The sequence below is a fragment of the Ambystoma mexicanum genome, chromosome 12 (genome assembly GCF_040938575.1).
Source record: "Ambystoma mexicanum isolate Mex_15411 chromosome 12, UKY_AmexF1_1, whole genome shotgun sequence".
NCBI classification, from domain to species: Eukaryota; Metazoa; Chordata; class Amphibia; order Caudata; family Ambystomatidae; genus Ambystoma; species Ambystoma mexicanum.
The window spans coordinates 854,242,739-854,268,251 of NC_090936.1; the positions used below are offsets into that span (position 1 = coordinate 854,242,739).

The 25,513-nt window shown below is 48.1% G+C and overlaps 1 protein-coding gene across 4 annotated transcripts in view; it reads right to left on the reverse strand.

Moving 5' to 3' along the window:
• Positions 1–25,513, reverse strand: part of CEP290 (centrosomal protein 290) — a 3,224,991-nt gene that overhangs the window by 2,170,293 nt on the left and 1,029,185 nt on the right. For all 4 annotated transcript variants that reach the window (XM_069629332.1, XM_069629331.1, XM_069629333.1 and 1 more), the window contains one exon: positions 1,037–1,139. In XM_069629332.1, coding sequence (XP_069485433.1) covers positions 1,037–1,139 — 103 coding nt within the window. The remainder of the gene's footprint in view (positions 1–1,036; positions 1,140–25,513) is intronic.

Consider the following 25,513-nt stretch of genomic DNA (forward strand, 5'->3'; position numbering starts at 1 on the left):
CAAAGAGTTCCGATTGGGGGTGACACTCGTAGACATCTTGTGAGCAACAGACTGGTTGAGCAACAGTTCATTTAAGACTTTTTATTTCAAACCAATCTCACAGTGGCAGAGGCAGTGATGCAGAGCTTTGAACAATCGTAATTCTCGCCTCCGGTCTTGACATAGAATGAAGATTACCCAGATTTACAGCACAGGGAGTCTTGATTATATTTAAAGACACAGAGGCATGCATTACTTTCCCGCCCCAGCACATGCACTGTAATATACCATACCACTAATGATGTGCTTGTCCCTCTCTGGCTAACAGGGCAGGGCATTCTCCCTCCCTAACAGTATTCTTTCTGATTTGACAGGGGATGACCAGAAGAATGGCTGAGAAGTACCGAACGTGAGGGAAGATCGCGTGATCCCTCGTTGTGTTGTGGGTGTAGCTTTCATTGGAAAGTTTGAGCCTGAGACGGTTTATTAGGGTCGATGTCGACTTGAGTTTCGCTGTCAAATGTGAGACCTACATGGATCAGTTCAGAGCTTCCAAAGAAGAGGAGTCAGAGACAGGAAGTGGCTAAAGGGCTACAGAAATGGAACAAAAGGTAGGGAAATGTCGTTTTTTGAATAAAAAAAGAGAACATGTTGTTAACTTTCAGAATTAAGTCTTGAAACTGCTGAAGAGTAACTTAAAGAGGTTGAATCATAATGCTTGCCTACGTGTCTAATAGAATCAAGACTCCCTGTGCTCTAAGCCTGGGTAATCTTCATTATTACTTACATACCATTTAGGATATGAGGAAATAGTTAACATTTACAATTAGAGGGAAAAAAGTAAGTCATGAAAGGGGATTTAGAGATTTAACAGCCTGGGGTGGGTCTAAAAGGTGGCCGTAAGGAGGAATACTACCTTGAATGGGATCTTGGGGCACATCTAACCGGGTTTGACAAAGGTGCTCCTTAAAGTAGAGAGTCTTGCTTGCATAATAAAAAAAGTTATACAGAGCACAAAAGAAAACAAGACAAATACAAGTAAGGAAAGTGTTCTTACTTCATACTCCTTTATTTTCACTGCACTTTGCTCTCTTTGATCTTCCAACTTTTTCTTTTCTTCTTTTAATTTCTCAGATTCCATTTCCCAAGACTCTCTTTCGCTTAAACATAAACCATTTGTAATTGAATTACAAGGGGGAAAGCATAAATGGAATTGCAGGGGTGAAGCATTCTAAAGTGTATTTCAAAATAAATATGAAAAATTCAACATGCACTTGAACAGACAACCATATACCTACGTACAAATAAAAGATGAAACAGCACAACAAAATACGACAAAGACTTAAGTGAAAAAGGCATTCTACAAATTAAGCTGTGTTTTCTCTCTTTTACGTGGCTGTTCCACGGTATGGGCTGCTCAGGTACAGCCCCTCCATTTTTCAGGACTCTTTGGATCTACAAAAGTAACTTGCGGTAGGGAGTACAGAACAAAACACCTTTTTGCATTTGCATTAGGGAGAGAATGGCTTTCACTTAAAACCATAATGCAAATTAGTCTTTGATTTTGAAACAAATGTAAAAGTATTTAAATTCTTTGGCAATACAGTCTCTCTTACACTCTGAACAACGTTGTGCATGGACCAGCGCCAAAGCCATCTGCTGTCTAGGCCATGACTTATGCAACCCTAAAAAACATTAGGGGGACCTGCCGTGACATCACAGATTTCATTGTGCTTAATGGGCACTTTTCAGAACAGACTCTTTGAGTACTCCCCAAGGGTGTATTTCTGGTAACATATGATGCAAATAATGCATTTGAGCAAATATTTGCTCAATAACATTGGTTAAAACGAGCCCCAGTATGGCCATAAAAGTGACCCATTCTGCACGAAACAATTGTCCCATACTAGAATCACGTGCTGCCCCCTTGTGCATTCCTGTATTGCCCTACAGGCCAGCCCAAGTCTGATCCCACTCCATGTGTTTGTTTGGTTGGGAGGAGTGGCTGCCACATACCATGGGAATGCATTTTACAGGATAATATTGGCATTATTGTACATAGCCAACAAGAGTGTTCTTATGTAGAAGATATTGCCCTGATCAGGCATAGCCCATAGGAATTTTTATAGGTGGTCAATATTTGCCACGTAAGACCCACTGATTTCTTACACTGTCCAATACTAGCTTTACTTGGAAAAGCCATCACAAATGTTTTGTAGTGGGAAATACTGCCATTATTAGGCTCAGCTGGTATTGTATTCCATTGTATTAAACTTGTCACTTAATTATATAACACCGTTTACCATTATTATAGTGTCAATGCGCTGTTAGTGGGAACACCCTCAGAGGACCGAAGTCCAGAGTGTTGAGATCAAGGCATATGCTATTGATTTTGTACATACACTCTTTGATACCATACGAACACAAACACAATATAACAAACAAGCCCTTATATTTAGTTTAATTCACAACAAAGGGCTGAAAAGGCAAATTAATATTTAATTAGGTATTATAACAAATCCAAGCATCAGCATACACGATGTATGTGTTTCTTCAATCCGAACTCTATAATTATATAAACAATTGATTTTGGCAAAAAAAAAAGATCAAGGAATATGATTAGAATGCGTGTGTGCATTGGGCCAATAAGAATTAGCAGGGCTGGCAAGGTTCTGGTAGAGTGCAACCCATTAGGTCAGGCATGTGGATGGATGCTGAGAGGAATCAGGAGATGGCATGAGTGCTAGGGACTCGCTTTGTGTTCTGCGTGCCTGAATTTGTCATAGGTCTGTGCTGCATTAGTTTGGTCAGAAGTGTTGAGGCTTTGTCTGGTGTAAATATGCAGGGACATATGTGAACAGCACAATCACACTTTGTCATTGTCCTTGCTGTACCGGCGTGGTGTGTTATACCTAGCAGAATTCGGTGGTGATTTTTTGTTTGTGCATTCGCACCGGAAAATAGCTTCTGTCGATTCATGGGGCTGGATTAAAACTATTAACGACATTGACAGTCTATGCTCCACTATTTGCAACAAGGGGAACACGGGCCATGCCCACATCCTCCAATGACCATTCCCTGCAGTGCATCCCAATCTATTTGACTGCATTGGTCTGTCACACCACTGTGACTCCACCACTGCGAGTGTGATTTGCCTGTTTTCCACGTACATGCCAGCTGCTGTGACATTCCATATATGAAGGGTTGTGGTTCAGCTAGAGGTGTTTGTGGGAAGCCGAGGTTCTGATTGGTGAATGACTGTGTGTGTGTGTGTGTGTGGTCTGGGCGGCTAAGAAAGCAGTCGGCACTGCCAGGTGCTAAGAGGTCGGGGTCACCATGAATGCAGCCGGCACCACCTGGTGCAGAGTGTTTCCAAGTTCAGAATGGTAGATGGAGGTTTTAGGCAGGCGTTATAGGGTAATGTGGCAAATAACCAGGTTTTGAGGGTTTTTTTTAAGGTCGTTTTCGGTGCAGGGGAAGAGTGCTCCAGATGGTGGGGGCAAAGATTGAGAAGGAGAAATTACTCCCCAAAATGATCTTTCTATGGATTCTTCTCTCGCAGATTTGTCTTCATAGACATCCATCATCCAGTTCTGCTGCTCTGAACCTTTTTGGCAGGCAGCGTAGTGGACCTCGACTCAGCCCTTCGATCTGTCTCGTCAGGCTCTCCATCGTCCGCTCCGGAAGTGACAATAGGCGTCGTATATAGCACGTCACTACGAACCATGCTTCGGTTCCTCCCTTTTTTTCCCCCGTGCTTGAATGCAGCAGAAGGAAAAACTACTGGAGGAGGCAAAACAGCCAGTAAAAAACATAAGAATACATCCCAACAAGGTTATCCCACACAACAATGATTTTCTTTTTTTTTTTTTTAAATGAATGAGACCAAAGCGGTCATCTAAGAGCCATCACCAGATGCCTTCTCATTTGGACAGAAGCGACAACCGACATGAGCATAGATAAATGGGAGGGTCGATGATGAAATTCTACTTCAATGGATTGCTTTTCTCCCACAAATCCCCCATCTTGATAGACTCCCCAAGCAGTTAGAATAACGGTGGAGTGCAGAAAGATTTAAACCAGTAGATTATGTAGAACCACCCTACCAAACCGTGCATCAGCTCCCTGTGCAACATCCAAGGCATAGTGCTTGGTGAACGTATGTAAGAATGACCATGTGGCTGCCCGACATATGTCCCTAACGGGAACCCCGGTTTGGAGGGCTGTAGAGGCTGAAACCCCCCTGGTTGAGGGAGCCCTGATGCCCACTGGAAGGTCCCTGCCTGTGGATTGTTAACACTCAGATATGCACAGAACAATCCAATGTGACAGTTTTTTTTTGTTATGGCAAGACCTTTTTGAGACAAAGAATGGGCCACAAACAACTGGTCTGACCTCCGAAACTCGAATGTGAGAGCAACATAGAAGCTTAACGCTCTCTTCAGGCCAAGGCAGTGGAACCACTCTTCCCTCTTTCGAGGGATGTGTAGGAGGGTAAAAGATAGGCAAATTGGTAGACTGGGCCAGGTGAAACTCAGAAACCATTTTAGGAAGTATGGGAAACCAAAGGGTGTCTCACCCGCTAGTCCTCGGGGACTTGTCATCCAGGTGGCCAGGACAGGGCCATCGCTTTGGATCCAGTTCCTGCGGATGGACCAGTGCGAGAGGATCACCTGGGTGAGAGGTCTTCGGGGCGTTGGGGCGAGACGCAGTACTTTCCCCTTTTTTGCTCATCTACCCCATCCTATTTGTAAGATTATCGAAAGTCCCAAACCCCACCCCCTTTTTGTACATACACTGGGACAAGGAACAGGGTGACCGAGAGTAACTCTCTCGCTTCTTACTGGACATGCCCCATTAATCGAGTCAGGCAAAGTCAGGCACTTTACACTAAATGCATACACCTGATGCCAGTTAACTCTCCTCACACAAATAAAAGGCAACACCTAAAGAGACACTCTGAGCAAGGCAGAACACAAGTACGAGCAGAACCTCTGGGACGAAGCCACACCTACTGGAGCAGAGCAATGGACCAAGGGACGAGAGCAGCAGGACGACAACCCCAAGGGTTCACCCTACTGGAGGTCATTGCCTCTGACAGGCCACGAAAGACACGTGGAGAAGGCCCGATCCCACAAGGGAAGATTTCACTGAGTTTCAAGGACGCCAGCGACCCTCCTGGGTAAACGGCAGAGTTTGGGAGGCGAGGCCAAGCCTGTGGTACTAAACTTGACTTGTGAATAGGAAATAGCAAAACAAGAAAGAAACACACAGCCAGTGAGTTGGCAAGCGACCTGAGAGACTGGTGTGTGTTAAAGCTAATGAAGAAGCAACATTATATCACAAATAAAGGCTGCACGCATGAGGATGAGACGCAAAGAAAGGAAGACCTATGAATTAACTTTGAAGTAAAAGGCAGCTGTGAGATCAGCGATACTAGGTAATGGAGTGCACCAGCGAAAGGAAGTATCCATTCGAAATTTCTGTGAAAGGTACATTGTTTAAAGTTAAAAAGCAAAAGTGAATTAATTAAGTGTGAACTTTGAGTCGGTGGTCCTGCGGTGGTCTGTAAAGAGTGCCATGACCAGTCGAAAGTTTTCAACATGTGGCAAAGGGGTCCGAGCCGACTGAGGGAGACCCGGAGTGTAACAAGCTTGCGGAAGGGAGCCCCCTGGCAAGTTTGTGTTAAACTGTGATGTGAGAGGTCTGAGCTCGGCAGAGGGGGAACTTTGTGAAATTTACATTGGAATACGATTTTGAGAGTCAAGAAAGACTAACTTGGAAGGCCAGGCAGGCCTCAATCCACAGTTTGGAACTGCTTAGAGTGTCAGAAACCGAGCCAGAGTGTGACATGCTGCCCACAAGGACAGCCTTACTCCATGAGGTTTAACTTGAAGAGTAGAGCTGGTTCAACTACCTTTATTCTTTTGAACACTGATTTTTCCTTTGCATACACTTCTCCTTTTTACGCTTTTTGTACAAGAAATAGGGAAGGCATTATGTTTTTGTTAGTATAGGCCATTTTGATTTGACTGACTCCACTAGGACTGTTTTGTTTATCGTTTGATGGGTGAGACTAATCCCATCTTAGTTATAGGGCAATATAGGAGTTTATCCGACCCCAACATTTTCAATAAAGGTTTTACAAATTGTATCCATTGTGTCAGTGCCATACTTGTGATGGCATGCCTTCCCTACAGAAGGAACCCTGGCCTGACTTTGAGAGGGACTTTCTCATGAAATAACCTTATAAAAGGAGGTTTGCAGCAAACAGTTTGCAGCTCACTAACCCTCCTAGCAGATGTGATCCCTTAAGGCTGTTTTAAGGGATAACAGCCGTAAAGAACATGAGTGCATAGGCTCAAACGGAGCCACCATCAAGTAGGTCAAAACCAGGTTAAGATCCCAATCTGGGACAACAAAGGGGGTGACAGAAACTTATTGAGAAGGCCCTTCAGGAATTGGGCCATGACCAGAATAATGAAGAAGGAACCTTTGTCTGGGGACCGCTTTAACACAGACAGACAAGGCTAGTGACTGCACGCGTATAGAGATCTTGTAGACTGTTTGCGTGCGTTAGGGAGAATTCTCTGTTAAGGCTAATTTCCCAAACCTAGTGAGTCCCCCAGCAGCTTTGCTGGATTTTTGGGGTTTAATCTTTTTCTCCTGCTAAGAGTGAGACTCTTTCTCCCACTCTTAGGCATGATTTGAGAATGCCCTTTGACTGTGAATGTGTTTTATGGACTATGGGGTCTTTTACTCCATAGGGCTTCATGTGTTTTTGGTATGTGTGTTATACAGCACCCTCAGTGCAGTAACACAGGGGTGTCATAGTGACCCCCAAACATAGACTCCATACCCTAGGACTGACTACGGTCTCCCAGGGCATGTAAAGTCACCATTGGCTTTACTAGTCTCAAATTGGGAACAGAACCAGTACAAACCATCATATTGTGGAAGTACTGGTAGGGGTAATTAGATTGCCCCTGGGTCTGTTTTTCAAGGGGGCACTGTGCAGTCCCCCCTTGTCGAGTTCTGGTGGCAGTGGATACCATGCGAAATATTCCACCAGAATATTTCTTATGGGATTTTCCCATTCATTTTAAACGCACCACTTTTTGGTGCAATGTTAAAGATACCGCCGGGTTATTTATTTAATATTAATTCCCCGGTTGGGTCTTTTTGCCAGTACTCGGTTTTAAAATGGCGTTTGTGTTCGCCTCTGAAACTCTAAACCAAGTAGAGCCCTTTGTTCCACTTTTTGGTGGGCTTTTGCACAGAAGCCCTCCAAATGGTGCCACTCTGTCTGGGGTCTACAGGATGTGTGGGAGGGGGATTAGGCACCCTGGACTGAGTTGCCTCGGCAACTCAAGTCGCACTCTTGTGTGATTGGCCCAGTGGTGAGCCGCCTTGCTCACCACTTAGCATGTTTGAGTGACAGCTAGGCTGTTGAATGGGGGGTTTTCTGCATAAAAGCAGGGCTTTGGGGACTGGAACTTCAGAAGTCGCCACAGGACCTAAAGAATCCAAAGAGGGGAGAAGCTGAGCCAACTACAATGACGACACCACCAGTGGAGCCCTGCTGTAAAGAACTCACCACTTACCCGACGACAGAGGAGATCTTCTTCCAGGAGAGTCTTCTTCCCTTTGAGCTTGTGGGACCAACCAGTTCGCCTATTTCGCCTTCCAGGACGTCTCGTGGTCGAATCACCCGTGCCAAGCACCCCGGCGGCCGGATAGCCACGCTTCACCACTGACCGCGAATAAAAGGGTTGTACCTTTTAATCGGGAACTCCGCGGATGGTTTCATCCCTGGCAGTGCAACGACTTCTAGCTTTCTTCCTCATCGAGATCATCTCTTCCTCTGGTCGAAGCCACGACTTGCACCAGCTGCCAGGAACAACTGCCCGCGCTGGAACGTTCGCACCATTTAAGGTACTGTGTCCCGCCTGGCGGCCCTTGCAACGGGCTGTCCAAGGTGTCCCATAAATCCTTGACTTTCCAACTGGGTTGGCCTCTAAACCTTCTAACTTTATCTTTCTGAACTAATCCAACCTCTTGACATTTTCTGCAAAGACTTTGAGTGCATTTCCACTGTGTGATCTTGGGCACATTCCGCCTTGCTCTAAGAGTAGACCTGGCCTATGAACTTTGGCTCTACAGTAGACCCTGCCTTTCCAGCCTTGCTGGGGGTTCTTAAAAGTGTTGGTACTGTGTTATTTCCATGCTCTGCCTTTTCCCCTCGCTTTTTAATGAATTATTGTAGTGCCATCTAAGGTTACGCGCTCACCTCTGTTTTGCTAATAAGTGGTGTCTTAACCTAGACTTGTCGAATAATTAACTAGGGAGGTGTATATACTTATAGTGACTGTGTTTGAACTTGCTTGATATATTAGTGCCAGTGTATTTTCATAAGTGTATTTTAAATAAATAATTATATACTTTTAATACCAAAGCTCTGGTCAGTGTTTGCTTGTTCTACTGTATTTTTGGACCTATTGTGTATACTCTTTATACTTCTTAACTCTTCTTGAGAGACGTCTGACTGCTCAGCCACAGCTACCAGGTAAATCTGGGTGGTGCAGACTGCTACCAATTGGGTTTACTGCTTACTCCTGTGGTCTTAAACTTTTTGCAGTGGTCCCTAAGGGAACTGCACAGGTTTCTGCCTAACAGCGTGCAGCCAGAAACACCTCAAGACGACCTCAGAGTTCCCAGTCATCATACCTCATCCTATCAAGAGCCACGCATGTAGATTGAGGGAATCCAGGGTCGGGTGGAGCACTCGACCCTCCGACGTGGTTAGGAGATCCGGACGCAGAGGCAACAGGTGAGATGGACAGATGGTCAGATCCAAGAGATCGGAGTACCACGTCCTCCTCGCCCAATCTGGGGCGATCAAGATCATGGTCACTCGAAATCTCTTCAACCTCATGAGAACCCATGAAATGACGGGAATCGGGGGAGAGGGGGTGGGAGGTGGCGGCGTAGTGGAGAGGGAAGATCCAATCCACCAGAAACGCATCCACTAGTGGGAGACTGCTCTGCCTGCTCAGAGCATCCGCCAAGGTGTTTTCTGTCCCCACCAGATGAACTGCCGAGACTGAGATCTGGTTCTCCCACAACCAGAACCACCGCGGTATTGCCTCTGTGCAGACGGGGCAGGAGTGCACACGACCCTGCTTGTTGAGGTAGTGCATGGCCACCATGTTGTCCATCAGGACAAGGACATGCTTCGCTCTGAGAGACCGGAAAAGGCCCTCAGGGCTAACCTGATGGCTCACAACTCCAGCATTTTGATGCGCCACCTGGCATCTGATGGAGACCAGAGGGCGCTCACCTGCAAATTCTCACATTGAATGCCCCAACCCTTCAGAGGCCAAGGAGGCCAGGAGGTTTCCCCTGCCATGAGATTGCTGCGTGTGTTCCACCAGCTGAGTTCGCAGACTACTTGGTTGGACACAGAGGCGATCCGTGAGTGCGCCTAGATACTGAGATCACTGGTCCTTCAGTAGCCATTGAAGGAATCTCATGCGCAGCCTGGCCTCTGGCACTAGAAAAATACAGGAGGTCATTAGACCCAAAAGGCGGAGGAAAGAATCCGCTGGTAGGGTGGCATGGTTCTGAAACAAATGCACTATCTGGGCTATATTGCGGACTCTCCCTTCAGGAGGAAAAGCCTTCCCTACCTGAGTGTCTAGGACTGCTCCGATGAACTCGAGCCGCTGAACTGGTGCCAAATGGGACTTGAAGTTGAGGGATGTTAGGGAGAATTCTCTGTTTAGGCTGAATTTCCCTACCTAGTGAGTCCCCCAGCAGCTTTGCTGGATTTGTAGGGTTTCTTTTTTTCTCCTGCCAAGAGTGAGACTCTTTTACCCTCCCTCTTGGGCATGTTGAAGTGTGTTTTCTTGGTTAAACCTTGTGTTGAATGGGCTATGGGGTCGTTTTACTCCATAGGGCCTCATGTATTTTTGTGATGTGGGTTACACAGCACCCTCTGTGCCGTAACCCAGGGGTGTCCTAGGGACTCCCCAACATAGACTCCATACCCTGGGACTGATACTGTCTCCCAGGGCATGTAAAGTCACCAAAGACTTTACTAGTCTTAAATCCTGAACAGAACCAGTACAAACCATCATATTGTGGACGTACTGGCTGGGGCAATTCGATTGCCCCAGGGTCTGTTAGTCAAGGGGGCACGTCTCCGTCCCCCCTGATCGAGTTTTGGCTGGTGGCAGTGAAAACTACTTTTTATATTCGACCGCGAATATTTTCCTATGGGATTTCCCATTGTTTTAGGCTAACACATTTAATTATTTATTTACGGTAGCCTCAAACATACCGCCGGTTTATATATTCATTATTATAACTCCGGTTGGGATTTTTTGCCAAAACTTGATTCTAAAATGGCGTTGGCGTTCGCCTCTGTAACTCTGACCCGAAGTGGAGCCCTTTGTCCCACTTTTGGCGGGCTTCTCCACAGAAGCCCTCTAAAGTGGTGCCACTCTGTCTGGGGTACTTAGGAGGGGTGGAGGGGGAGTTAGGCACCCTGGACTGAGTTACCTTGGTAACTCAAGTCGCACTCCGTCCTGATTGGCCCAAGTGGTGAGCCGGCCGGCTCACCACTTAGCATGTTTGAGTGACAGCTAGGCTGGGTGAATGGGGGTTTGCTGCATAAAAGCAGGGCTTTGGGGACTGGAACTTCAGAAGTTGCCACAGGACCAAGAATCCGACGAGGGAAGAGCTGAGCCGACCTGCTGCGACGACACCACCCGGTGGAGCCCTGCTGAACCGTCTCACCACTTTTCCCGACGACCGAGGAGAACTCTTAACGGAGTGGCTCCTTCCCTTGACTGGTGGGGACAACCAGTTTTCACCTTCTTTTCGCTTCTTCGAGGTATCTCGTGGCCGCCTTGCCCGTGCCAAGCACCCCGGCAACCGGAATACCACATTTTTACCACAACCGCGAAAGTCGGTACAACCCTTTAACCGGAGGACTCCGCGGCTGGGTTCTTCCCGGGCAGTGCAACGACCTTCTTCTTCTGCTCTTCAGCGAGAACTTCTTCTCCCCTGACCGACGTCGAGCCTGCTGCCACTGCCTGGAACAACTGCCACCGCTGGAGGATCCTTCCCGTCTAAGGTACCGTGTTCCGCCTGGCTTCCCTTGCCACCGACTGTACGGGGTAGTTTTAACCCCCGGCTTTCGAACCTGGGAGTGCCTGGGACACCCTGGCTAAACTTTCTAAGCCTCTCTAAACTCCGTCTGAACTCTTTGCAAGACTCTGAATCCCTAATAACAGTGTGATCTTGGGCACATTGTCGCTCTGTCTGCTCTAAGAGTGGGCCCTGCCTAGTGACTTTTGCTCACCTGTGACTTTATGCTTCTTTGAGCCTATTGAAAGTGTTCTTGACCTTAGAGTGGTGTGTTTAGCCTATTCCTGCTTTTTCTCTCCCTTCTTTGAACCTACTAGAGTGTCATCTAAAGTTAAGCACTCACCTCTGTTTGAATTATGTGATGTTAACCTAGAGTTGTCTAGATAGGAATAAGGGTTGGGACTGCTTTCCATATAACTGTGTTTGAAGTGTTTTACTATATATTGCTAGAGTGTTTTCAACTTATGTGTTCTTAAAATAAATAACTATATACTTTTGAAACCAAGCTCTGGTCAGTGTTTGCTTGTACTATTGTGTTTGAGTACCTATTGTGTATACTTCGCATACTGCCTAACTCTTCTTGAGGGAAGTCTGACTGCTCAGCCACAGCTACCAGGTAAATCTGGGTGGTACAGACTGCTACCAAGTGGGTTTACTGCTATACCTGTAGTCTTAAATCTTTTGCAGTGTTCCCTAAGGGAACTGCACAGGTTTCTGCCTAACAAGGGAGAAGCCCAGCCTGTGCATTAGTAGGCAGGTGTCTTCCAGATGAGACAAAGCTTGCCCCGCTGACTACCCCCAGATCAGCCAGTCGTCCAGGTACGCGAATACATGAACCCCGGATCTCCTGAGGTGAGCCGCAACTACACCCATGAGCTGGGTGAAGACCCTTAAAGTGGAGGTCAACCCAAAGGGCAGCACCTTGAATTGATAGTGCTTGTCCCCTATGAGGAACATTAGGAACTTCCTGTGCTTTTGGTGTATTGGCACATGGAAATAAGGGTCCTGCACGTCTAGCGACACCAGCCAGTCCTGAAATTCAAGAGCATGAAGAATTTCTCTCAACGTCACCATCCTGAATTTGTCTTTCCTCAGAAACTTTTTTAGAGACCTGAGGTCCAGAATGGGACGGAGAACTCATCCCATCTTGGGTACCAGGAAATACCAGGAATACCAGCCTGATACTCTGTTCGGGAGGTACCTCTTCCACGGCACCCTTCGCCAACAGGGCTCCAGGTAGATCCGTTCTTCCTGGAGCTCCTGTCCTGGGTGAGGGTCTGTCCGATGGTCTTCTTAGAAAGGGCAAACAATAATCCCACCAAATCTCCTGCCACTGGGGTCAATGCCCTGCACCATCCATAAACCAGTGATTCGTGGAAGGGGAAATCAAATCAGCTTAGAGGGTGCAGGCGTCCCTGCTGCTGTTGCTGCTTGTTGACCTCTAGAGGCCCCTTCCAGGCCGCGCAAAGCGCCTCTGCCCCTACATGGCTTGAGGGAGCGGCGCTTTCCTGCCGTAGGGTACATAACGCCTATAGCCCCTGTCTCTGGAAGCAAAACTGAAGGCAGGCTTGGCTGACTGTGGCCAGGGTCGGATTGGCCTATCTGCCACTCACCCGTGGCCAGGCTGAAATCATGTGTAGTCCCTGGGGGCCGGTTTATGCCCACACCTGAGCCGGTTTGAGAAAAAAAAAAAAGAATTTGGAAAAAAAAAAAAGCACCCGCAACGCCATAATTCATCAAAGCAAGGTAACACCTTGCTTTGATGGTTGATTTGCATGCGTGATGTGTGCATCATAAATTAAGATGCATGCATCTTTCACATGCTGCTGCAGCATGCAGCCAACTTTGTACCAGACCTGCAGATGAACTTAACAGGTCTGCTGTTAAATCTCGGTTACCAGTTTAATGGTATCCACTACAGAATAATTGCTCATTTTACTATATCCGATATGATAGCTCAATGGGTTAAGCACTCGCTGCTGCAATGTGTTTGTGATCTTCAGGTTGCAGGTTTGAATCCCAGCAAGGCCATCTCAGCCTTTTATCCTTCTGAGGTTGATAAATGAGTACCAACACAGGTTGGGTGATATTGTGTGCATATTTGTTCTATTAGAAAAAGAGCTTAAGTGCTATACAATAAGATCATCATTTGGTCTTGGACGTCTGCTTGCATTCACAGTAATTTGACAATATGGATCTATACACACAGCTATTAATGATACATATGGTGATCCATTCTTGTATGAAATGTATATCACATTAGTGAAATCATAACCACATTTTTCGTAGTGTACTTAGGAACAATGCTATTTGATGCTACTTCCTGTTTTGTCAAGGGGTGAAAGGTCGTGGTGCATCGCTTCCCAAGATGTCACTTTGAGGTGGGGTCAAATGACATCACTTCAGGTGATGTCATCGGAGGTCAAGGGTCGCGAGGGGTGGGACACTTTTGAGGCGAGGGGGTGGGCTACTTTTTCTTGGGTGTCCGGGCCTATTTCTTGTCCCAGTCCGACCCTGGCTGTTCCGCTACGCCCAGTGATTTAGCAGTCAACTTGGACTCTCTAAACCTTTCCACGGATTCGTCCACTTTCTAACCGAAAAGCATGTCTCCCTCAAAGGGCATGTCCAGCAACCTGTTCTGAATATTTGGGGAGAAGCTAGAAGGTTTCAGGTAGGCTGCCTCATTACCACTGCTGAACCCATAGCTCGGCCAACGCAGTCCGCAATGTCCAGGCCCGTCTGCAGTGACTGCTTGGCCACCTCCTTCCCATCCTCCACCAGCTGTAACAATCTGTCCTGCATGGCACCCAGCAGCATGTTCCACAGCTTTCCACAAGCTAAAGGAGTATTTTGTGAATCCACAGGCTATGCTTGTGGCTTTGAGTGCCATGCTGCCAGAGGTGAACACCTTTCTGGCCAATGCCTCGGATTTCTATCCCTCTCTGTCCGTAGGCAGTTTGAAAGTGGATGCTACTGGTCTGGTGGAAATAGTGGCAGCCTGTATAACCAACCTCTTCCAGGGAAGGGTGTGTGGCGAGGAAAGAAGGGTCTCCTCTTGCCGGCCTATCCCTGTAAAATTGCTGTTTATAGGGTAAATAGTGCAAAGGTGCTGCCATAAGGAGGATAAAGGGTCTGCAATCGCTGGGTTGAATGGCATGTTATGCTCAACTGTGGGAACCTCGTCCAAGATATCAGTGAGCTCATACTCTGGAAGAGACGTGGTAGATACCTTCAATCCAAGGGTGTCAACAACCCCGTCAACCAGAGCTCTGAACTTGACATTAGTATGGCTGGTTGCAACTCAAGATTCGGAGACGTATCCAGGCCACCAGCGCCCTGTAAACCTTGAGCTAAGGCCAATAAATCAGATTGTTCGTCGAAATAATCGATGCCACAGGCTCCTGTGTAAACGGGGTCGACTTGCGAATCGGGGTCATCAATGCCGAAAATGGATTGCATCGAGTCAAAGAATCCTGATTTCAATAACGGCACAAAAGAACCATCGTCGCCTGTCGGCGCAAGGGCTTGACCGCCGATGGAGTAGACTTTAAAGAGGCTTTCGATGCTGATGGTTCATTCAGCACTGAGGGACGCTCAGACAGGTGGATGCCATGGGCCTCGGCCTTGCAGCCTTTCCGGTGATTTACGCCTGAAGGCGTTTGATGTCGACATAGTGGCTGGCATATGGTCGGTAGCACCGAGCGCCGATTTTGCTGTAAAAGCTTGCTGGTCAGGGGCCAGAGCCGCACCTACAGCAGCTTGCTGTTTAAACATTTTGAGCATAGAAGTTTTAAAACGTTCCCACTCTTCCCGAGTGGTTGGCCCCGCTGAGGACTTACCTCTTTCTGACGACGAGCTGGACTCACGTTGATGGCGGTGGTGCCGCTTCTTCTTCCGCAAGGAAGACGACAAGGAATGGCTCCTGGAATGGGACCGTTCCTTGGTCTTCTTCCGATGTTGTTCCTTCCCCTTGTTGGGGGTGGACTTCTCAGTCTCGTCTCCGAAGACAGGGTGAGAGACTGCGCCAGAGATTTGGCAGACGGACGGGCCAAAGCCAGTTTCCTGGTCTTCTCACATAAGGACTTTGTCAGAATCTTTGCCCACTATGTGCAGGCCTCCGTGTCGTGACTAACACCAAGACACCACAGACAGACTTCATGGAGGTCTGTCACTGACATTTTGGCCTCGTAACCGCGTCATCGCTTGAAGCTCGAAATCCTGTAAGACGACATTGCGTCAAGGTTTTCTAGAAAAAAACGTACAATTTAGTACAAAAAGACATCAAGTAAACTTGAATCGTATTCCCGGTGAGGAGTGAACGCGCGTGGAAAAAAGGAACTGAAGTATGGGGCGTAGTGACGTGCTGTATATAAGACGCTTGACGTCACTTCCTGTGCTGACGGTCGCGAGCCGGACAAGATGGATCGACGGACAAGTCTAGGTCCACTATGCCCCCTGGCAAAAAGGTTCTGAGCACCAGAGCTGGATGATGGATATCTATCAAGATGAGGAATCTGCTGGAGAAAGGAAATCCATTGAAAAGGCACCAACTCTGGTGGAGTGGTAAGGGGGAATAGCAAGGAGGAGAGCAAAGCCTGATCACAGGTTTCTGGGGGTTGGTAGTGGATGATTTTGTTCTGCAGACCTCAGATCCTGTATTATGGAGGGGTCAGTGTGTGATGCACATGGTATGGTGAAGTGATCAACAGTTGAGTTGAAAATATTAAACGTTCAAGCTCAGTTTTACTTTGGTCAAACAAAGTATGGATTAAGTTTGATGTAGGCGAAGGGATGGGGTTACGAATAGTACAATCAGCATCCCCCGAGTCTTTTTAGGATTGGAGTCTTGTGCCTACCTCTCTCCCTTACTTAACGTACATCTCCTGTGCGTGCCAAATTCACTCAGTCTCTGGGATCCACAGTATCTGTTAGGCTTACCTGGCTCCCACAGAGGCGTCGATCTGGACTGGACAGCTGCGGTCTCCACCAATGTGACGCGTAGGGCCGAGATGACGGACTGGACTGGCCCACCTAGCTTTCTTTGCTTGGCCCGTAGGAATATTCTTCTGAGAATGGGGAAAGGGAATTAACCACCCGTGGAGTTGAGCGTAAATCCCCCCACCCCGCTGTTCTACCCACTGATCACCTTTGATGTCCCCTCTTATAGTCTCACCTGGTGGTTTGAAAAGATGAGCTCTCCATCCTTCATTGAGCGCAGGGGCGCGTAGATAACCAGTTGCTTCACTGGCTCGAAGGAATTGGTGACTTCCAGAACAATATTGACTCCGATATTCCCGGCAAGACGCCATAAGTATGTAGTTCGTAAGAGTTCAAATGCCTGACTTTCACTCTTGTCCGATTCCTTGCAGGTTGCAGCTTGACCCTACTGAAGAATTCCTCGTGGCAACCGGTAATATTCTGGTAAGGATTTGTATTATCCAACACAGTTCGATAAAATAATGTCCATATGTAACCTGTTGCTTTCTCCCTTATTCAGGCACTGAGAGAAAGTATGAAGTCTCAGGGAATAATGCCTCCGGCGGTAAAATCAGGTAAGTCTTTTGTGGTGAGGAGGGTTCCCCTTGGTAATGCCTTTGTTTCACCTTGCAGTCCTTTTGTTTCCCCTTAGGGGCTGGGGTTCGGCTAGGATGCAGTGGGAGCTGCGCCGACCCGTGAAGAGGAATAGTACCCCCGGTGGTAAAATCAGGTAAGTCTATGGGGGGTATTCCTCTGTGTATTCCCTTGGCTCACCTTGCTGTTCTTGTCTTCTCCTTAGGTGCCAGAGTGCAGTGGGAACATGCAGGAGGATGTGGTGGAATGTGAAGATGCTGCGAAGGCCGGTGCAGCAGGCGAGGCGACTCGCATAAAATAACTTCTTTCTTCCAGCTCGAAGGCGCGATGGATCAGGAATTCAGGTAAGGATCAAAAGGTATTGCTCTTGTTCTAACCTTTTCTCCTTCTTTCTCCCTTTTTCTAGGCGCTCCAAACTTGAGGCGGGCGTGGCAGAAGATTGGATGCAGGCTTGCAGGCACGGTGAGCGTTACACTGCTGGATGCAGAATAACGCGAAGCGTGTGCTGCTCTTCGGGCGTGGTTTAAATAGCCACCAAAGTAGTCCCAGGTAAGTATTCCTACCAAGCCCCACCGAGTAAAAAAATAGTCCCTAGGTAAAATAGTCCCTCCCAAGCCTCTTTTGGCTTGGAGCTCTTGCAGCATGGTCTGCATCAGGTAAGTTTGCAGCATGGTCTGCATCAGGTAAGTTTTAATCTATGAGCCTGGCGCCTATGGCGCCAGGACTGACTCTCCATATGAGCCTGGCACCATAGGTGCCAGGACTGCCCCCAAATAGCCCTTAGCAGGGGTTGTTGGGCTTGCTTGGGGTAACTTGATGCCTGCTTCCGGGGTTGCTGGACTTGGTCTGGGTCCCCGGGGGTAGGCATCATGACAGTATTTAACACTTTTTTCTTGCCTCAGTATTTTTCTTAAGTTGTTTGTCGCCTTGTGTTGGGTCACCTTCCGGCTGGTTTAGGAATAGGAGAGCTTCTTTAGTTCTTGTGTCTGGCTCTTCCGCCACCATGTCAGGACCCCAATATGACCTAGGGTTTAGAGGTACTCAACTGCAACCTTCTCTTCCTCCTCTTTCTTCATACTCTCCTGTACCTCATTTTATTCTCCATTCTCTTCTCTGCCTCACTCTGTACCCATTTCACGCTCTCCTCCTGACTCTCTCCTTGTACTCACTCCCTCCTTTGCATCACTCTCTCATTCGCATCAGTATCCCCCTCCACCCTCTCCTTCTCCTCACTCTCTCCCCTTGTGCCCGTCTTCCCTCCTCATGTTCTCCTCCTCCTCCTATTCTCTTCTGTCCTGCCCGCTCTCCTTGTTAGAGAGGTTTTTCCCTAGCAGTCTGAAATGGGATGTAAAAAGACAAATCCTTACTGAGTAAAGTAGCTGTTCAGCAAGTTTTTCTAAAAAGTTATCTTATGGTTGTACAGCAGTGCAGTCTGGCTTCAATAAAGGGCAGGGAGAGCACTGATAGCAAGGTAGAGATAGTCCCATAGAAGCACACAAGAAAACACACCACACATATTATACTAAAGAATATATACAATCTATACTATAAGTACTGCATCCAACTAACAACAGCGTAGTGTAAATGTAAGTCACCAGTAAAACTAGCACACAGATGTTAACGCATGAGAGTCAGTGGAGATGATTCACTAGTCCCAAAGACAGAAATCACAGAAAGTATTCATGAAGAACGAATAGAGCACTAGTAGATGGTATGGGAGGAGACCCACCCCACGACTAGAGCTAGTGAAGAACCAATATACACTCTGTATTGTTAAGGCGCAAAAATGTCCTTTAATATACCTAAAGTCCCAGTACTATTAAACAAACAATACAGTATTGGGCCTAAAAAGGAGCCAGTTTTCCCTTAAATCTCAGAAGATACAGATTGATCAGATACAATCCTAGGGACTTTGTAACCTTGAACCAGAGTGAATTGTAGTCATTTGTAATGTCAAATTGCACAAAGAATCACAGCAGTACTTTAAAAAGTAAATAAATTGCGCCGAGAGAGCCAAGACTCCAAGGGGCAATTACAGTTAAATAAGTCTGAAAGTCATTTTAGGAGAGTTATCAAAGTTTCATAAAATGTCTTCATTGAATTTATTGGGATAACCCCAATAGATCTTCCTGGTTATCGTTAAAAAGAAGTACAACCACTGTCCATAGGGAAAGATGACAAAATAACCAGTAGATAGGGATGGGAATCTGAGAGACCTCACCAGACGAGATATGGACCCAGGTTTCACCACCCAAGGTCCAGAGGGAGCTTATTGCAGACTGAGGCACAAACCACACTATCTGTATTACGGTTGTATTAGGGGGCACATAAACTACTATGCACCTGGAATCTGGGGCCTAGGATCCTGGGGATGGCCACTCACCATGCTGGCTTTGAGATAAACGGAGGATCCAGCCAGGCAACATGAGAAGGCTGTATGATGACTGTTGAAATGATTTAGGCCCAGATTTGGATAAAACCGCAAGCGATTAACAGTTTGAGTGGCGGTCTTTCTCTTGATAAGCTAAGGAGGAATACGTGGGAGTAACATCCATCAGAAAGAACATAGCCTATAGGTAAGCAATTTGTTCTTCTAATTGATTCTTTCCGCCCACTGATTCCTCGTCTATGATATGATCGACTCCCAAAGCAGAAAAACCTGGAGGAGGGAAGAAGGACGAAAACCACCTAATCCAGAAAACTCTGTAGGAGAGGGCTGCCCTACCAAACCAGGTAGCCTGGTCCAAAAAGGAATCCAATAAGTAATGCTTAGCAAACGTGTGCAAAGATGCCCATGTTGCTGCCTAGCAAATATCCAGGGCAGATACTCCCCTCTGCAGGGTAGAGGTGGCAGTCACTCCTCTGATACAATGAGCCCTGAGACCCTCAGGCACATCCTTCCCAGCCAGATCGTAACATTCTGAGATGCAGAGAATGATCCAACTGGACAGGGTCTGTTTGGTCACAGCCCTACCAGCACGAGCAACAGCGTAACCAGCGGAAAGCTAGTCACCTTTCCTAGCCTCTCTATTACGAGAGACATAGAACTTAAGGGCCTGTATCAAGTTGAGCCGAAGGAATTATTCCTCTGCCTTGGAAGTGTGAGGCAGAGGAAAAAACATAAGATGGATCTTCTGAGAGAGATGAAAATCCAAGACCACCTTCAGCAGAAAGGAGGGTCTCACTCTCAATGTCACCTCCTCTTAGGAAGAAAACCAATAGGGAGGTAAAACCGAAAAAGCCTGTAGCACACTCACCCGTCTCGCAGATGTGATGGCAACCAGGAAAACCACCTTAAGGGTAAGCAATCTAATAGAACAGGAATTAAGGGGCTCAATAAAGCACCCATATGAAATGTTAAAGCTAAATTCAAATCCCACACAGGAACCACAAACTGGAGGGAAGGACACTGGTTACACAAACCCTGCAGGAACTGCATTAACAGTGATGATTGTGAAAAACGATGCCTAAAAAAACGAAATAGCAGCGAAGTAACCCTTCACAGTGCCAATCAGCTGGCACACTTGGGCCAAGACAATTCAACACAGGAGACAGAGAAAAGGATAAAGGATCCAGGTCCCTCTCCCAGCAACAAATCGAAACTCTATGCCACCTGCAAGCATACATTATTTCTTAGCAGGCCTTCAAGCTGAAAGCACACCATCTAGGATGTCGTCTGACAAGTCTGCCTCCATGTATCTCAAACTCCCAGTAGCCAAGCACGAAGGTTCAGACTGCCGAGGAATGGGTGGAGGACCCATCCCTCAGAATGGGAGAGCAAGTCAACTCTCTTGGGAAGGCCCCAAAGAGGGCAGATGGACATGTCCAGCGACTCCGGAAACCACGTTCACCGGGCCCAATCTGGGGTGATCAGTATCATCCTGATTCCAAACAAGTGCAATCTTCCTGACAACCAGCGGAATGACAGATCAGTGGGAACGCATAAAGGAGGTTGCAATTCCAATTGACGGACAGCGCATCCCCAGAGCTCCACAACGAGGAAATTCCCTGCAGCAGAACAACTTGCACTTCTTATTGGCATTGGAAGGAAGAGATAAACTTGAGGCGTCCACCAAAAGGGAGAAGATCTCCGCCAGAACATCCTGATAGAGCTACCCACTCGTAGAAGGCTGAAGTTTGCCTGCTCAAGGCATCCGCTGTTAGATTCTCTCGTTCGGCCAGATGAGCGGTTGTTAGATGCACACTGTTCTCCAGAGCCACAGTTGCATTGCTTCTCTGCACAGAGGCAAGCACCCCACACCATCCAGTTTGTTAAGTTAGTGCATGGCCACGGTGATGTCCATCAGGACCAGCACAGTCTTGCATTTCATAGAGGGGAGGAAAGCGACCGAGGCCAGTTTGATCGCCCTTAACTCCAGCAAGTTGATGTGTTCGAGACTGTGCGCAGGGACCACAGTCCGCTTACCGTTAGGTCTAGCAGATGAGCGCCCCAGCCAGTCAGAGATCCATCCATTAACACCGTCACCTGGGTCCAAGATTGGCGAAACAACACCCCACCCGGCAAGTTGTCTTGCATGACCCACCACACAAGATGCTGAGCCACCTGGTTTGAGACCTTCAGAAGGTCAGAGATGTGGCCCTGGAACTGCAAACATTGCCAACGGGGAAGCCATGAAGCAATCTCATGTGCAGCCTCACTTCAGGCACCACATGGATGCAGGAAGCCATGAGGCCCAGAAGGCGCAGGCAAGCTGAGGCACAGGCTCGTTCCTGTGATTGCAGGACATTGAGCATCTGAAAGAGGTTTGCCACTCAATGCTCGGGTGGGAAAGACCTGCCTAGGCGAGTGTCCAAGACTGCCCTGATAAATCAGAGGGACTGGGAGGGTGGAACCTGAGATTTTTTGAAGTTGAAAAGACCAAGATGTCTAATGGAGTGCATGTGCAGAGTAGGTGCTCCGACACTAGATCCAGGGAGTGAGCTCAGACGAGCCAGTGGTCCATGTAGGGAAAGACATGAATGCCTTCCCTCCCGAGGCAAGCCGCTACCACTGCCAGCAGCTTGGTGAAAATCCTGGGTGCAGAGGAAAGACCTAATGGCAGGACCTCTAATTGGTAATGGTCTTAGCCTACTGCAATCCTTCCTGTGCTTTCGATGAATTGGCACATGGAGTTAGGCATCCTGAATGTCCAGGGAAACCAACCAGTCCTGCAGATGGAGGGCTTACAGAATCAGGGCTAGAGTAACCATCTTGAACTGGTTTCTGCATAAGAAAAAGTTCAGCAGCCACAGATCCAGAATGGGACACAGGCTTCTGTCCTTCTTTGGCACCAGAAAATAGGTTGAAGATTCTATCTTGAAATCCTTAATAAAAAGATTTGATCAAAGAAAATAGGTCGAGTACCACCGACTTTCTCATTCTGAGTGCAGAGAGAAGGGGGTAGCCAGAGGACTGTGGTCCGGGGGGTGCTGTAGGAACAGGAGGCAATAACCCTGTCGGGTGACCTGTAAGGCCCAAACACTGGACATGATTTTTCGACTTCTACATGCTGAACAATGAGAGCCTCTTCCCCACCGGAGACTTGTGATAAAACATGTCACTGAGGTTTGGCGCCCTTGGCTGTGGCAGGGACAGTGTCCGTGGCAAGGCCACCCCTCTGGGCACCTCTTCCCCTACTTCTTGGGAAGAGGAACAGGACGATGTCTTTGCCATGTCTGTTTCCACAGCTGGAACCGAGGCAGGCTTCTCCCACACTTCCAGGACGGGTGCTTCCACAGGCACATTTAATGGCAAGAGCGTCTCTTTCTGGGGAGCCTCGTCCAGACTGTTACAAAGCTCATATTGAATCTTGGTCCTGGATGGAGCAAACCAACCCAGAGTACAGGCCACTTTAGCCATCACGTACTGTTACGCAGTTTAGGGCTTTGCTGGTGTGGGAGCTGGCAAGAAATCCCTCTCCGGTGAGGCTGTTGAGGCCGCTGGTGCTGGCAGAGCCCCTGCAAGGAGCCATCACATCCTCACTTTCCCCAAAGTTCTTCCTGGAAATCTTTCAGTTCCCTAGGGCTACATCTTACATTGTACATCTTTGACATAAAACCATCCATAGGGAGTGGAGCATATTCTAGCTGAGCTGCTGTGTCCCTGGGACCATTCAGCGCAGATTACGAGGCGGGTGCTAGTGCAGAGTAACCTCGACTTCTTTTTGGTGTGCAGGAGTGGTCCTTTCACAGTATGCTGTCAGTCGCAACAGAGGCAGTGGGACCCTGTGGCACTGTGGCCAAAGCCAGCAGCCCCATCGCCTGTGCCACAGGCTCCGGAGCCGCCAGCGCCTTGGCGAAGATGTCGAACATCTTCAGGTGTAAATGCTCCCATTCCTCTGGTGTGGAGGAATGGATTGGAAAAGGTACCTCTTTTGGCCACTATGGGGAATCCCTGGAGAGGTGGCTCTTCTTGGAAGAGGAAGACTAATGTTGGTGCAAGGACTCACTCAGGGAGCGGGTTCTCCTTCAAACTTCCTTCCTGCTCCTGCTCCTCCTCCTCCTCCTCCTCCTCCTCCTCCTCCTCCTCCTTCTTCTTCTTCTCCTTGCGCGGAGCGGCCCATTCTTCAGAGCGCCAGTCCACGTCATGTGACCAGGACCGAGATCGCAGAGCCTCACCCTTCGTGCCTTTTGGATGAAGGTGAATATTGTCGTTGCCCGTTCCTGACTGGCCTTCGGGTGCACGGACTGGCAGGACCCACAGTCCTGGGTGTCGTGTCCTTCGCCCAAGCAGTATAAACAGATCTGGTGTGAAAACGAGACATCTGTCAGCCACAATCCACACATGGCCTGAATCACGAGGCCTTTGATTGAGTAAGCATGGCATTGGGGGAAATAGTTAAGCTTGACAACTGTGTTCCTGATTAGCTAACAAAGTGCATAGAAAAAAGTAACCAAGGTCACGGGGGTGGCGCTGCTATATATACTGTCCCCAACAACATATCCGGCGCGGGACATATAAGAGCGTTGGACGGAGCAGACAGGGAGCAACACTGCTCCGCAGGGTGGCAGAAAGGTTTCCTAAGATTAGCTGTGCTGGGGCAGGGATATTATAGCCGAGGAATCTGTGGGAGGAAAGAAACCATTAGAAAGGCCTGGACCTGCCACAGTAGTGGCTGGTGCTCACATGGAAGGTGCAGTAGGCATAGACTCAGTCACCGGAGGGGGCATCTGAGGCATCAGTTCTCTATTGATGCCCTTGAAGTAGTCCATCATTGATTAAAACCTCTTCAAGAGTATATCTTGTCAAAAAAAGCAATCCTGTTCATTGGCTTGAGGACCGACATTGGTGTGGATGTCAATATGGCACTAGCTGGTGTAGGGAGAGGCATAGGGTCCAAAAAGCAGCGGATGGGATCCAGTTTGGGTGCTTGTGCTTAGGGGCCCGTGATGATGTGTCGAGCAGCATGTTTGGTAGGCTGTCTGCCATTCATCAGATTGCCAGCCAGAGCAAGGAAGGAAAGCCCCGGAGGTACTGCTGGAGACAGGGGCACTGGAGAATCACAACCTCTGGGGAAGATCTCACTGCCACCGCCGGAGATCCCAGGTCCTCAATGAGGAGTATCAGATCAGCTGTGGGCGTTGTCGTAGGAATCTTGCAGGAGGGCTCTTTGGGCATGCCTCAGCACTCCTTGAGCACCATTTTCTTTTGGCCTGCCATCTTGCTACTGCCTGCGGTGCTGGGGAAGTGAGGGCCTTAAATTATCACAGTCGAGCCCCTTGAGGTAGGTCTTGGGATACCATCGGGACAGATCCTGGTGACAGCAGTGAGGGGATTCTCTGGAGAGGAAACAACACGTATCTGAGTGCCGTTGGCAACAGTGCCGGTAACTTCTGCTACCTCAAACACGTTACAGTGCTAGGCCACACAGAGCCCTTGGCCTTAGGGCTGGTGCAAGCATTCACAGCCTCTGGGCTACCCCGGTTGGTCACAGAGGATCCCAATGACCTCTCCCATTGGTGCCAGTGGGAGAAGAAAAACAAAACAATCACACAACTGACACATGCAACGATCTCTAGCATTAATTCAGGATGGAACTCTTCACATGACAAGCAGGAGAGCTACTCAACAGGACCTTCCACTGACTAAGCCTTACAACGACAAGCTCACAACAATGACTGCAAGTCTGAAGCCGGGAAGGTCCTGATGCAGAAGGCACAGGAATGAAAACCAGTTATCACTGGAATATGCAGACAGTATGGCAGTGAGGGGGCCAGATAATTAGAGTGAAGAACTAATTAGCAAAACGTCTACCCATAAAAAATAAGGTGCAGCAGTGCAAGGCTTCCAGTCCCGTCAAGCGGTAAAAAGGACAGGCAGGTGAGGCCGGTGGGTAGTGTCTGCTGAGTTGCACTGGTGTGGAGATGGATTTTCAGAACCAGTCCTGTGGACTGAGCGGCCACCCTACTTTGTGAACAAGGCAATTCACAGTTAGCTAGCTGAACTATCAAGATAGTGTGGACTGGGCAGTAAGGCAGACGTCAGGAGCTATGGGGCTGATGTACTCGTACAGTTAACCCAACATAGATCACCAACATAGCTGACAAATCCTTAGATGTCATCCCTTCTCCCGTGAGAGGGGGGGGGGGCACTTCCCACGGGGCCAGGGTGGTGCAGCCACAGTCCAATAGTCCCCCTGGGGGTTGTGCACTGAGGGAGGATCACATGGGGAGGGAAACCCCTTATGGGATGAGGGATGATTTTCTGGGGAGAATGCAGTATACCTCGACCCCTTCACAACCTCCCTCACCCTCTTACCCTATACCAGACCCCACAGTTCCCTACACTTCCATGTACCTTTGTAAGGTA